We start from the raw sequence: 14,061 nt of genomic DNA on the forward strand, positions 1-14,061 counted from the left end.
TGAGTTGAAACCCATCCTATTCTCATCCGCCCACCCTTGTAACCTGTCTAGGTCTGATTGTAGCCTGTTGCATCCTTCCAGTGTGCCCACGTCCCCCCACATCTTGGTGTCATCAGCAAATTTGAACAGGGTGCTTTTTACCCCCTCGTCCAAATCACTGATGAAGATGTTGAACAGTGCGGGCCCGAGGACCGAGCCCTGCAGAACCCCACTGCCCACGTCCTTCCAGGTTGAGAAAGACCCATCCACTACCACCCTCTGGGTGCGGCCCTCCAGCCAGAGAGGCTGAAGAGGTTAAGGTCCCTTAGCCTTTCCTCGTAGGGCCTTCCCTGCAGGCCTCTAATCAGACGAGTGACTCTTCTTTGGACCCTCTCCACATTGTCAGTGTCCTGCTTGAACTGCGGCATCTGGAACGGGACACAGTACTTCAGCTGCGGCCTGACCAGTGCTGCATAGAGGGGGAGAATCACCTCCCTAAACCTGTTAGTGAAGCACCTACGAATGCATGACAAGGTGTGATTGGCTCTGCTGACTACTTCATCACATTGATGACTCACGTTCATCCTGGAGTCAACAGTGACTCCAAGATATCTTTCTGCCTTGGTGGTGCTGAGAAGGTCACCCCACAGCCTATAGGTATGATGGCAGTTCTTCCTCCCTAGAAAGAACGGCCTAGGATTCCTTTCTTCCTTTCTCCCTAGGATTGACATCACAGGAGATGCTGTGGGTCAGGACTGAGACATTTTCAAGGATCTACTTATGGCACGGCTGTCCAGTTTCTAAGTGGTCATGGGCTGCACACTCCATGGGCTCTGTTAGCAGGGGTTACACCAGTGGGTCCATACACCCACCAGGGACAAACACCATGTGCCCCTCCACTACATTGCATATCTCCCCACTGCACTGCAAGCCCCAATATCCCCTTCTTCCCACAGTGCACTGCATGCCCAGGTGCCCCAGCTCACTTTAAGCTCCCTGGCACCATAGGCCTTGGGCTCCCCCACCCCTATGGGCTATACCATGCTGCATAACCACATCCCTTAGGGTGTGGAAGGGGAAGCCAGAGGGAAGGGGAGCCCAGTAACTCCATTTGTTTCTTCAGCTAAAGCAAAGGGGGAGGAGGGGGGGAATAGCGGCCAGGTGAGACTCTTGGATCCACAATTTAATCTTCTGTGGGGAGGGGGCTGCATCTGGCCCATGGGTCACTAGTTGGACAGCCCTGGCTTACGGAACATTTCTGCAGCATGTGCCTGCTCTAGTAACTCTTCATTTTCACAGCCACTATCTACGCATTTTTTTAAGAGTGGTCCCCTCTGACTGTGGGCCAGTTTGCAATTTCAGCTCTGCACCATGAAATTGTCTCACTTGTCCATCTATTTGGTTATTTTAAGTTCATCTTTGGTTCTCCTCACCATAGTATTCAGCATGTGCACTCGCAAAGTGTGAGACATACATAGTCCTGCTGTCTGGAGTGGGGATGGAGGATGGTTAGAAATAAGTAGGAAATCAGGGCATGACAGTGTTAAGACTGACGGACAGGAAGATCTGAGGAGTAGGTAAACTAACTGTATAATGAAACAGGGAAAGGGATGACAGGTTAAAAGATTAATTTATAACCAAGCTTAATTTTACTAGGTTGTGGAACTTTTACTGTAAGTGTCTGTTTGGACAGGCGGGGAGTGTAAAAAAAAAAAAAAGAAGGTAATATGGTACTACCATGAAGTCAGAGAGGGAATGGAAATAAAGTAGAACAAGGGCAGTAAGAGAAAGGATAGATTTAAAGAAATGGAAAATCTCATTAGAGAATCTTGTAGGAAAGACCTCAATTAAAACAGTAGTGCTACTACTGTCATGCCCCTCCATCAGGGCAACCTGCCAATGGCTGCTTTGTTACAATAACAGTAGAGGTGGGAAGGAATTTGCAGATGTGCTCCTTTAGTTAAAGTAAATTAAGCACTTGAAGCTTGTAGTAGAAGGCTTAGGAAACCCTGCCACGCTAACCTCTTGAATTTAGGATTCAGAGAGTTCAAGAAAGAATATATCCGATTCTGGAATGATAGTGGCTGCAAGCTGGGAGGTGATAGGTAGGACAGACATGAAGACAGCCTGAAAGCTATATCAAGGATGAAGAGAAATCCCCTCCCACCAGAGGAATACTTTGCTCTCCCTTTTGCCTACCTTGATATGATATTATTTTCCTTCTCAATAATGACAAGAGCTACCACAAACACCAGCAGAATGGCATACTTGCTCCTCATTCTCAAACAGTGCAACAGATCCCGGAAATCCTGGGGTAAAGCGTGCCCTTTATCCATGAGGAGTAATAGAAGAGTCCAAGACTGTCATCAGAAAGGCCCTCTCCTTTGAAGGAGAATAAAGAAGGTCTTCAGCCCCTGGTGCTCTGCAGCTATTGAGAGAGCATGTTCCAATCTTCCAGTGTTTCCTTATCATGTGGGTGATGCTTTACCTTGCAGAAAGACAAAAATAAGAAGTGTAAGGGTTGACAATTAGAATACTGGTCATTTGAAATAAACCAATTTAAGACTGACTTTTGCTAGGTCAGTATTTTTCTTATGGTAGGAGTTTTAATTAGATTCCAAGATTATACAAAACGTTGATCCAAGGAAATATCCATGAGATTGAATCCATCTGATCATTCTGTCATTTCCTCCAGTATCTGCACAGAAATCTAAAAAGGGCTATACCACACAAGCACAAAGCATTCTTCCCTCCTTTTTGCCCTTCGATGACTCTGACAGCCAATAAAGCATCTCTTCACTCTCAGGGGAATTTCTGAGAGAGTGTACAGGCTACATCAAGTCCCTGAAAACAATTCCCTTGCACTGTAGGAAGAGCATTTCAGCTAACGCTGATGCTTACAACTGCCGATTCACAATTTAATAGACTCATTCCTTCTGCCATGTCCACAAATGCTATCCATGGCAATCAAAACTACTGTCACACACTGCTTACTGAACATCTTTAAAAAAGTGGACTGTAAACCATCCCTTGTTTGGCCAGGCTGTTTAGACTCTGTGCATCTCAAGATAAGAACTGCAGGTCTGGTTCTGCTTTTACTTAGTACAGCAAATCTGGAGTAATTCAACTGAAATCTATGGACTATTATAATATAATTCAGAGAATAGCATACTGTGCCACAACTGGGAATAACTAGCAAACTTCCACACTTTTTCTGTGGAGAGGACAAGGAGGGCCAATAACTGGCCCTCTAACCACTTTCTCAGCCCGTCAGCTCAGTTTTGAGGCACACTAGAATGCTGGAGGCCTTATTTTCAGTGTAGTTCATGTTCCCAATAGGAGACTTACCTTCCTTTCCCAAATGGGCTTTTATCAGGTGAACTTGTGGGAGAATCCTCAGCATTTCCCTATGGCCTTTCTGGTCTTTCTGTCATTCCAGATCTTAAATTCAAGTGGCCAGTTTCAGGCCTGATGTACCTACACACTGAAACAGAGGGATGGTTTGGTTCAACTGCTTTGTGCTATTCCAGTAGAATGGAACAAAGAAAAGACCCTAGACAAGAAGAGGGAAATGAACAACCTAGGAAAGGAGAAGGAGAGGCAGTGCTGCAGTGCATCGAGTGTGCTTCCTGTCACCTGACAACAACTGCTGTGATGCAGTAACAGCAGAGGTGGGAAGGAAATTGTGTATGTGCTCCTTCTGTTAAACTGAGTCAAGCACTTCAGAACTTGCTCTGTTGTGAACACACTGCTCTCTCTGTGGTCACTGGAGAGTGCTGCTTCAACAATTGGGGAAACATCTTCTGCTCTCAACATCTGGAGAGCTGGTGTCTACATCAAGGGCCTGGAGATGATTCTCTTACTGTATGAATGAAATTTCAAGTAATTTAGAGTAATAAAGGTGCTGGGGGTGGGGGGCTCTCTTTATAACCTCCATCCTGCTCAGGAAGAACAGCTGTTGAGAGTATCTGTCAACCTCTGCCCTTCATATCTCCCTGTTCCCAAAATAAATCTTTTAAAAGAGACCCCTTGCTGCACTTCCCCTCTGGCTGGCTTCTTTCCCCTCCCTCCCTCTCTCCAGAGTTTCTGTTCCCAGCTCTGAAATACAATCATCTACATTTTATGAGCACAGCTTGCCATCCCAACAGCTGCTCATTTGCACTCTCCCAAAAGCTTCCCTACTGAACTGCCAATAAGATGGCGGAGCAATGGGGAAGGATGCCCTGAAAGCGCCATTCCAGAATGGAATCAGCAAGGGAAGGAAGCTGTGTCCCCTTTCATCTTGCCAATGTCCTGCAGTTAACACCTGTCTGGAAGGAAACTAAGAGGACAGTCTATTTTCTTTACTGTGCGATTTGATGGAAGAGCACCAGATCCAACAAATTCAGTATTCATGTGCAAGCCCTGAACTCTTCACACCTGCCTGCCATGACTAGCTGTAGGAAAGACAAGACACTTTCAAATGTTATTACAGATACTCTGCATACATGCAGGGCCAATGAAATTCCTTTAGATTATTCATTATTCCTGCCTATGGTGATTAGTTTATTCCCAGGATCCATCTTTGCGAGCAATTGTTTTTAAAGAAAGTTTTACAAATATAACCACTACAGTGAAACAAAGAGAATGACAATAAAAGTCTGGGTACAAATCCTTCTCTCAATTTCCAACCCACCATTTTCATATCCTGTGAAATTTCAGCAACTCTTTTGTCAGTTGAATGAACAAGGTCCCATTCAGAGTTTACTTTTTCTTAGTGAAAATTAAAGGATGTCTGGGCATTTTCTCTTTGTTTTTTTGTTTTAGAAGGGCCAGGGTGTCTAATTTGATCCTAATCTGTGTTGGGTGACGGAAGAGAAGAAGCTAGTAAAGCACTGGGCCAAAAAATGTGCTTAAAGGCCCAAACCTCTACAGAAGAGAACATGAAACCCCCTGCAGTTGCTGTTTTACAAAGATTTTTGTTTTGTTGCTAAACTCTGAAAGTCATTCTGCTTGGCTGGGTTTGGGGGAGAGTTTTCAGGGGGCGGGGCTGGCATGTGGATAGTCTTGTTCTTTGTTACTAGTCTACTTCCAAATTACTAATGAGCAAAGACTTTCTATTCTGCACTAACTGCAGACCAGTCTCCCAGCCCCCCGCCCACCTTCTTCATCTATGCTGTAGCTTCATCTTATTTCTGAGCTATGTGGTTATGATGATTTCCTCTAACATAGGAAATGTTTCAGTTTTGAGTAATGTTAAAAGGTAAAGACACTTTGTTTTCTTGTGGCTGGGGGCAGGGTTCAGACTCTGATAGTACTAGTGCATTTGGTCAGCATTATTTATTTCATAAATTTCCGGCTCCTTTTACATTCTACAAACAATAAATACAACTGCTGCTGTCAGCAGGTGGCAAAACCATAGGTACCTTCACTTAGTGTTAATGTGTTTTTAGGTTTTATTATTCATTGACTCACATCTTGTTCAGTCATTTCTATCAGGGCCCTGAGCATACATGGTAGGTATAAAACACTACCAGACTAAAATACATTCCTTTTACACCCTCTCTGCACTAGTAAAAAATAATAATCAAGGTTCAGGACAACTGAGAATTATACCCTCAGTGGTTAAAACTAAAAGAAAAGAAGGCTGTGTATCATGCTGTTCAGATGAAGACTTACACTACTGCAATAGGAAGGTGAAGAGAATCAGAACCCTGGTTCTCATTAATCAACTCTATTTTATCTGTCCAGTCCTATCCTGTGGTTAGTGGAAGTTAAACTGAGGTGGTTTATACTTGAACGAAAGGAGATTACACTTCTGTGATTTAGCTCCATTTACTGTGGAACTGGAATGGACAAGTGAAACAATTACTGTACAATAGATCAGCTGATGCACTCTAGGTCTTCCCCCACACTGGTTAAAAGCAGTATAACTGTATGTCCATGCTGCAGAATTGGCCTGAGAGAGCCATAACTAGATCTTTTTAAAGAAAGTTATCTGTTGGAAGAGGTGTTACATGGGTCTTCCTATTTGAAGCAGGGAGCTCGACTAGAAATCAGTGTTTCCCATGCTGTGGTCTATGAGGCTATGCTATGGTAAGTGATCTGATTTGACTCTCCAATTAAAAGTTTCATGAAAAGAATGCATAAAGGTTTGCAAGAAATGTTGAAGGTGGACCATGGTTCACTTGTGCAGGAAGTATGGGAACTAAATAGTATAGAAATGAGACTAGATAATATGGAAATCCCTTCTGACTGTATCAGCTACAGTTGACAAACTATACATGAGCCAAGTGCAAAAAGGCAGGGACAAAATCAGGATTATAGTGAGAAAGCCCAATCCATAATGAAGATACCTTTTAGTCAGTTTGGTCTGTGGGTGTACAGCAAAACCTTTTTCAGGTATTTTTGGTAATGGTTTCTCATATGTGTTTCCTATAGGGAAAACTGTGACATTTAATATTGAATAATAACCTTTCTGGAGGCTTTGGGAACTGTCATGTATCACTCAATAGGAATGTATATCACTGTCTATAAAAGGTAAAGGATGCTTTAAAAACATATGGGAAGGATGTGATTCTCTACTAAATTCTTTATAACACTATTTATATTATACCTATTAAACTGTGTAGCACTTAAGGTTGAACTCCACATGAGAAAAAGCTACGACTGGTTCACTTAAAAGGTGGAGGAATTTGAATCAGGACAAAGGGTCAGGCTGTATAATTCTGAAATTCTGGAGTGGTAGACATGACTACATGGTTATTTCTGATGCAGCTGGTAAGTCGGTGCTTCACTTGCTATTACAGGTCGCTGTGCTACATTTATGAAATCAGTGGGACTTCTGTTATAAGTCCTTGATTGGCACTCACCCATAACTTTCTTAGAAATTTACCCATGGGCTGCAGTTTCCATTGTTTAAAGCAGCCCTGCATATCCCTTTCTTACACCACACAGTTATTTGCAGCTGGGGCTCTGCCCATCTGCTCTTGGGTGAATTCTGAACTTCTGCCTCAGATATAATCAGAGCTGCATTATTCCAGTCCACCCCTCAGCCACAGCACAGAGGTAGAGACATAAAATTCATTTGCAGTCTACAATTAAGGTACTTGGTAGGGGTTAGCCTATAGGTCCTTCCAATTCTTATAAGCAAGGTTTTAAGTTTTGAAACCAACTTTCAGCCTTTCTATTAGTCATCTGTATTGTTTTTATAACACGATTTCAGTAGCAAAAGATCCTGTTGTAAAGAACACATTATAGAGGCAGGCAGCATAATTACATTTAAAGAGACAGTACCATATATAATCACTAACACAATACATCACATGTAAAGAGACAAGCAAGTTCCAGATACTTTTCCAACCAGAACTCAAACTACCTTGCCTGTTGTGCAGCTAAAATCTCAACATTAAAGTCCCAGTAGCTATATTTTGCATATACTTAATTCCAAGTATTTCTGGTATCCTGAGGAAAGTGCAAAAAAAAAAAGCCAGGTGAAACCCATGGTGGGAATTAAACCCACCCACTCTGTGGAATCACAAACATATAATTTCATATCTAAAATTCAAAGAGAAAAGTTAGACCAATAAGAGCACGTATCTGAATGGACTATAAAAAGAGTTCTTTACCTTTTAACCCCCTTTCTCCCTCAAAGTCAATGCTGTCATAGTCAACAAAAAAAATCCAATCCCTTTTTCATACCGACAGTGAGCCTTATGCTTACAATTCTCACCCTATAAATGGGCCTCATGTCTTCTTTCTTTCCTATTTGTTACAGTCAGAAACCTCTTCTTATAAATAGTTCTCTCAGAGGTTGATCTTTAGTCTTTGAAAAAATGTAGTTTTTGAAACATATTAGTCAAGCATGTATAAAGTAGCATAGCAACCCCATATTCAGCACCCTGTCTTGGTGGGTAGGACTCTTTTTCATATTGTTGTCTCTGAGGTAGGTCACCCACAAATAGTCATTTAAAAAGCAAGGGAAAGAGATTTAAGTGTTACATTTCTTATTTTGGGTTATCACTCAGTGCATTATGCTCCCTGTTGCTTCACCCCCTGGCATGGTCTCCTCTTTATTCTAGAAATATAAAGGGCAAGTTCACTAGCTCCCTAGCTTCCACATGCACACATGTGCTCAAGCTCACACATGCAGATATAATCACTCATTTTCCCAATGCTGTCTGAGTTCAGTAGAAAATGTCTAACACATCAATGAAGATACTGTAGTTCCTGAATCCCAACCATGACATGATAAATGGATTTATTGCAATCAAGTATCAAAAAAAGAGACTAAGAGAACTTGCAAAATAACACATTCACTGTACACTTGATTTTTAGAGGGAATAGTTTTGTGATGGAAAGAGAGGCAGGGCAGGCTCGACTCACACTGTTTAACAGGCACTGGCTTGTACAATAAATTCTACACTGCTACCATGAGAGATTAAGGGATATGTTAGTGTTAGGATCAAATCTCCATTGGTACAGCTGGGGTCCAGTGATGAAGCGATGTTGTAGAACTCTAGGACTAGGAAGAAATGACAACACAATTCCCCTCAAAGGCAAGTGCTTAACTCCCAGTGTGAAACAGCTGACATGAGGACAAGTTTACTTCATAGACTTCACAGACATTAGGGCTGGAAGGGACCTTGGAAAATCATCGAGTCCAGCGCCCCACCCGAAGGGCAAGAAGTCAGCTGGGGTCATAGGATCCCAGCAAGACAAGCATCCAATTTGCTCTTGAAGGTGTTCAATGTAGGTGCTTGAACCACCTCCGATGGCAGGCTGTTCCAGACCTTGGGGGCTCGGACAGTAAAGAAATTCTTCCTTATGTCCAGCCTGAAACGGTCTTGCAGGAGTTTGTGACCGTTCGACCTTGTCATCCCTTGGGGCGCTCTGGTGAACAAACGTTCCCCCAGATCCTGGTGGTCACCCCTGATAAACTTATAGGTGGCCATCGGATCACCCCTGAGTCTGCGCTTTTCCGGGCTAAAGAGCCCCATGGCTCTCAGCCTGAAATCGTAAGGTCTACTTTCCTGACCTCTGATCATGCACATGGCTCTTTTCTGGACTCTCTCAAGCTCCTCCACATCCTTTTTGAATTGTGGAGCCCAAAACTGGACACAGTACTCCAGCTGCGGCCTCACCAAGGCCGAGTACAAGGGGAGAATGACGTCCCAGGATTTGCTTGAGAAGCATCTATGGATGCACGCCAGCATTTTGCTTGCTTTACTAGCCGCAGCATCGCATTGCAGGCTCATGTTCATCTTGTGATCAATGATGACTCCCAAGTCTCTTTCTTCCATAGTGCTAGCCAGCGTAGCACTGCCGAGCCTATGCTGCAGGTTTTTCTTCCCAAGGTGGAGAACCTTGCATTTTTTGGTGTTAAACACCATCAGGTTCTCATCTGCACATTTGCTGAGCTTGTCCAGGTCAGCCTGGATCACCCTCCTGTCTTCTGGCGTGGATGCTTTGCCCCAAAGTTTGGCGCCATTGGCGAACTTGGCCAGTCCGCTTCTGACTCCAATGTCCACATCATTAATGAAGATGTTGAACAATATGGGTCTAAGGACAGAGCCTTGGGGACCCCACTGGGCATAGGACCCCATGATGATTGACTTCCATCAATTACTACCCTCTGGGTCCAACCACGGAGCCAATTTTCCAGCCAGTAGATTGTGGTGGACCCAAGGCCACAATTGGCCAGTTTGGCCAAGAGGTGATCATGGGATACCAGATCGAAGGCTTTTTTGAAGTCAAGATATATGACATCAATCTCTTCTCCCTTGTCCAGGTGATAGGTCACCTGGTTGTAGAAGGAAATGAGATTGGTCAAGCAAGACCTACCCGCAACAAATCCGTGCTGGCTATCCCTTAGGATGTTGGCATCAGCCAGTCCATTAAGGATGGCCTCCTGAATAAACTTTTCTAAGATCTTCCCCAGTATAGAAGTCAGTCTGATGGGCCTATAGTTAGCCGGATCCACCTTCCTCCCTTCCTTGAAGATCGGCACCACATAGGCCTTCTTCCAGTCTTCAGGCACTACACCAGAGCACCAGGAGTTTTCGAAGATCCATGCCAAGGGTTGGGCTATGATGCTCGCCAGCTCCTTGAGTACCCTGGGGTGCAGATTGTCAGGGCCGGCTGACTTGAAGGTATCCAGCTTCTCAAGGTGTTTAAAGTGAGACAGGTTGTTTATGGTGGGTTCAATCTTAATTAATTATGAGCTGCTGTTTTGATTCAGAAGAACAGCACTTGGGGTATAACATAAACAGATCAACAAAAGCCCTGTTTTACTGCATTCACAATCTTGCCAAAACATGTCTTGTTCAGGTAGCAGATAAAACAGAACTAAGGCTAGAAAATTAATTTCAAACTCTGGTTCCCTTCACAGTAATAATACAATAGTGGCAAATCTCCTCCTCAGCTTTGAAAAGTACAAGGAGGAGTTAGCTGGGAATTTGCAGTTCAGAAGCAAGTTACTGCACTCAAGAGAAGGAAGTGTATATCCCAGCCCTTGAAAACTTTTGAACTGTTATTGTTCCTCTACTCCTGTATTCTCCTGGCCCAGTCTGCAGTTCCAAGAGAATTTCATAGATAAGTAGCCATGCTGACCTCTGTCTAATGACAGACCTCTTATTAACATATCACTTTTTCCCCGAGCTTTCCTAAGAACTGTTAAATTTTACAGTGACTAACAGTCTAACACCATCTGAGGCAGTTTAATCTGATGCTTTGATTTGCGATCCTTATGTTTCCCAGTGGGGAGTTTTGCGCAAGTAACCAGGTCACTTGCTTGCTTATTCCTTGGGTCACGCTTTCCTCTGAATGTGCTTTAAAAGTATATGTAGCTGAACTAGTTATTGTGAAGTAAAAGGGGGCAGAGGTTTACTACATTGGCCATTTTATGGCAACTCCCTGTGTGCATGGTCTTATCTTATGCTAGATGAATGGTAAACTGCAGTAGCTTAGCCCCATTGAATCTTTGACCCAGAGGGAAGCAGCAGCTGCCAAATATTCCCAGTAGCTTTGCCAACAGCTCAGGAGGCAGCATTCCCATGTTCCTTGGTACACAATTTCCAGTCCTCGCCCGAGTTACTTAAGCTTTTTCATGCTGTCCTAGCCAGGGACTCCACAATTCAGTAACCACCCTCAGCCACAGAGTGAGATGAATTCTTCCTGTTCATTCAGCCCCAAGGGGAGCCCTCACATTGGTGCTCCCAGGATGATGAACAGAACTGTTCCCATCCTGGACGATTCTGTACACAGATTCTCCAGCTCCTTGTCACTGCTTCCTTAGCATGCCCAGGAGGCTGTCTCTTTCTGCACCACCCCCTGAATAGCCTGTATTTCATTCTGACCCTGTTGAAGAGGAGCAGCTCCAGCAGCTGCCAGGTGGGCCACAGTTTCAGCTGAAAATCAAGAAAAAGGAATGTGCGAAGGAAAACAGCTGTTATTGCAAAAGACAAGGGCCTGATCTATGACATGTGACTTCAGCTGTATTCAGCAAAACAGCAGAGTGTGAAAACCTGCACATCTCCAAGAAATATGTTTCTTTGACTATAAAAACACAGGATCAGATCTGTAGCTATATCACCAGAGTTATCTAAATGATGCCCTTACAGCCTGCCATCACAAATTACATAAAATAACATCACAATTAACACTTAATGCAATTCTGTACAATCTTGTATATAAGGATTAGAAATCCTACAGAATGGCTCAAGTTCAGACCTTTCAAAGACAAGAGCTTTCCTTACCATATATGTCTTACTGGGTGCACCTACATACGTGCTTTACGGTGCATTAGCCTATTTTAATGCATGTTAAAGTGTCACAAAAAAGTGTTCTCTAATTAAAGTGCCTTAAAATAAGCTAATGCACCTTTTTCTAGTACCTTACAATGGAGGGCTCCTATACATGTGTAGACCCTGCTCCAATGTGCTGGAAATCCAATGCATTCAATCAAACTTGATTAATTGAGTCTGCTGGAGCACAGAAATTGACACGCTCTGCATCCTTCTGCATCATGTGTATCAGCATCCCCATGCTGAAAAAAATGGTGGTGGTGTGCTTTGAAATAGAATGCATTCAATGAGCTTTAGTTCAAAGCACCCTGATGCCATTTTTTCAGCATAGGGACACTGATACATGTGATACATGGATGCTTTTAATCTGCATGGGTTGCTAATTAAAGCACCCGGCACCACCCAGATGGTAGCCCAGAGTGTTGGTACTGGATTTGGACCCAGCCCCTATATACCTTTGTTCCAGGCGAGCACAACCCTCAGCTCAACCACAACACCTGCCAGTTGATAATATGCAAATATATTGATACAGAATGATAACAAAAAAGTAACAATACAAACAATCAAACAATGCTATATCTACCAATCCTAGGGTCAAAGTAAAAATGGTCAGGATGCAAGCTCTATTCTGAGGGTCTCTCTCTTAGGTCTGGAGATGGAATGCCAAGGCTCACAGCCCCCCTCCAGTGGGGTGCATGAGACGGGCTGCTGGTATGCCATCAGTCCGTAGTGACCTTGGAGACCCTTCTCAGGGGACAGGGACGGGGATGGAGACCCTAGAAGGAGGGATGGGAAGGATGGGACAAAGGGAGGGACCAGGAGAAACAGAGAGAGGGGCAGGGAGGGATGAGAAGGAACAGGGAGGGACCCTGTGTTAATCTCAAGTTTCTGCTTTCGTATTCTTCTTCCCCTTGATGACTCCTGATGGCTTCGTAGATTTCATAGACATTAGGGGCTGGAAGAGACCTCATGAGATCATCAAGTTCAGCCACCCTGCCATAGGCAAGAAGTCAGCTGGGATCAAGTGATCCCAGCAAGAAAAATATCCAGATGTTTTTTGAAAGAGTCCAAAGTAGGTGCTTGCAGTTTATGGCTGTTAGACCTTGTTATCCCTTGGGAAGCTCTGGTGAACATGTTCTCCCATGTCCTGATGTGCCCCTCTTATATAATTGTAGGCTGCTCCCAAGTCCCCCCTGAGCCTTCTTGTCCAGACTGAAGAGTCCCAAATCCCTCAGCCTCTCCTCATGGCTGTCTCTGGTTGGCTGTCTCTCTGTAGTCACATGTCCACATAGCCTTCCGGGCCTTCTCCAAATTTGGTCTGTTCCCCTAAAACTGGGACTCAGCCCCCCCTGCTGCTCTGGGGCTTTGTAGCTGGTGTCACTTATCTCATGTTAGGGGATAGTACAGTATATACTTGCTTGGTTCCCAGGCTGTGTGTCCTTGTTGTATTAGACAACATGTCTGCCTTAAAGGCTGTGATCTCATGTTATAGCATGCCCCACTTCATTCTCAAGCTGTGTGTCCATCTGTTGGCCTTGTTGTGCTACACAGCCCGCCTGCTTTCAGGGCCATGAGAAGCTGTGTGTGCATCTCCCAAGATCTTTAGAAATTCATTTAAGTCCTGCTGCCCATCCTAACCCCTTATAATGCATATATCTATACCTATAAGCCAATTTCCAAAAAACAGGCCTTTAAATACCATTTCTAAGCCAACAACAGCACATGTAAAAATGCCCAGAGGTACTAAATTTAATACGCATTACCTAAAGTGCATTAATAAATGTGTAGACACACCTACTGTTGCCTAGTCTAACTTTTAACAACTCAATAGATTTTTTCCTTGAAATATGAACTATTATTATTATCAGTGACTACTGCAGCAAAATGGCCTTCCATCCACAGAAACAAATGAAGTTCAGTGATGCTATATTTATAGTTTGTGTAAAGTGCTCTAGGATCTGGCAGAAGAAAAGTGATGGGTATATGTGCAATGTATATGTGTGCAATGTATAATATGCTATTAGTTGTTGCTATAAAAGCTCTACAACTATTCAAATTTAACACTTTTCTTAAGAGGAGAAAGGTAGAAAGTGGTGGAAGAAAGTATGTCTAGATGTTGAAATACATTTAAATACTTTTGTGTGTAAAAGTGGAATTTTCAAAAGGACTTTAAGGAGTTTACTACACCAGACTGATTTTTCATAGGACTTGTACTCCTAACTTCTTAAATCTCTTTCAAAATCTTCCTCTAAATTTTCTAAATAAAAAAAAAATCATACTTTTTCCTTCAGTGTCTTTT

General features: G+C 43.4%; 2 protein-coding genes across 5 annotated transcripts in view; both read right to left on the bottom strand.

Moving 5' to 3' along the window:
- AIFM2 (AIF family member 2, ferroptosis suppressor) overlaps window positions 1-14,061 on the bottom strand; it is a 152,169-nt gene that overhangs the window by 117,760 nt on the left and 20,348 nt on the right. The window lies entirely within an intron of this gene.
- CHST3 (carbohydrate sulfotransferase 3) overlaps window positions 1-14,061 on the bottom strand; it is a 56,327-nt gene that overhangs the window by 18,166 nt on the left and 24,100 nt on the right. For 2 of the 4 annotated variants that reach the window (XM_090058246.1, XM_090058245.1), the window contains exons 2-3: window positions 3,328-3,463; window positions 2,179-2,467 (exon numbers count right to left, since the gene is read on the bottom strand). In XM_090058246.1, the coding sequence (XP_089914372.1) occupies window positions 2,179-2,315 (137 nt within the window). In that variant the 5' untranslated portion in view covers window positions 2,316-2,467; window positions 3,328-3,463. The remainder of the gene's footprint in view (window positions 1-2,178; window positions 2,468-3,327; window positions 3,464-14,061) is intronic. The other 2 variants (XM_090058248.1, XM_090058247.1) reach the window with 1 other exon arrangement.

Source organism: Crocodylus siamensis, chromosome 7 (assembly GCF_052110815.1).
Source record: "Crocodylus siamensis isolate JL-2025a chromosome 7, ASM5211081v1, whole genome shotgun sequence".
Classification (NCBI taxonomy): Eukaryota; Metazoa; Chordata; order Crocodylia; family Crocodylidae; genus Crocodylus; species Crocodylus siamensis.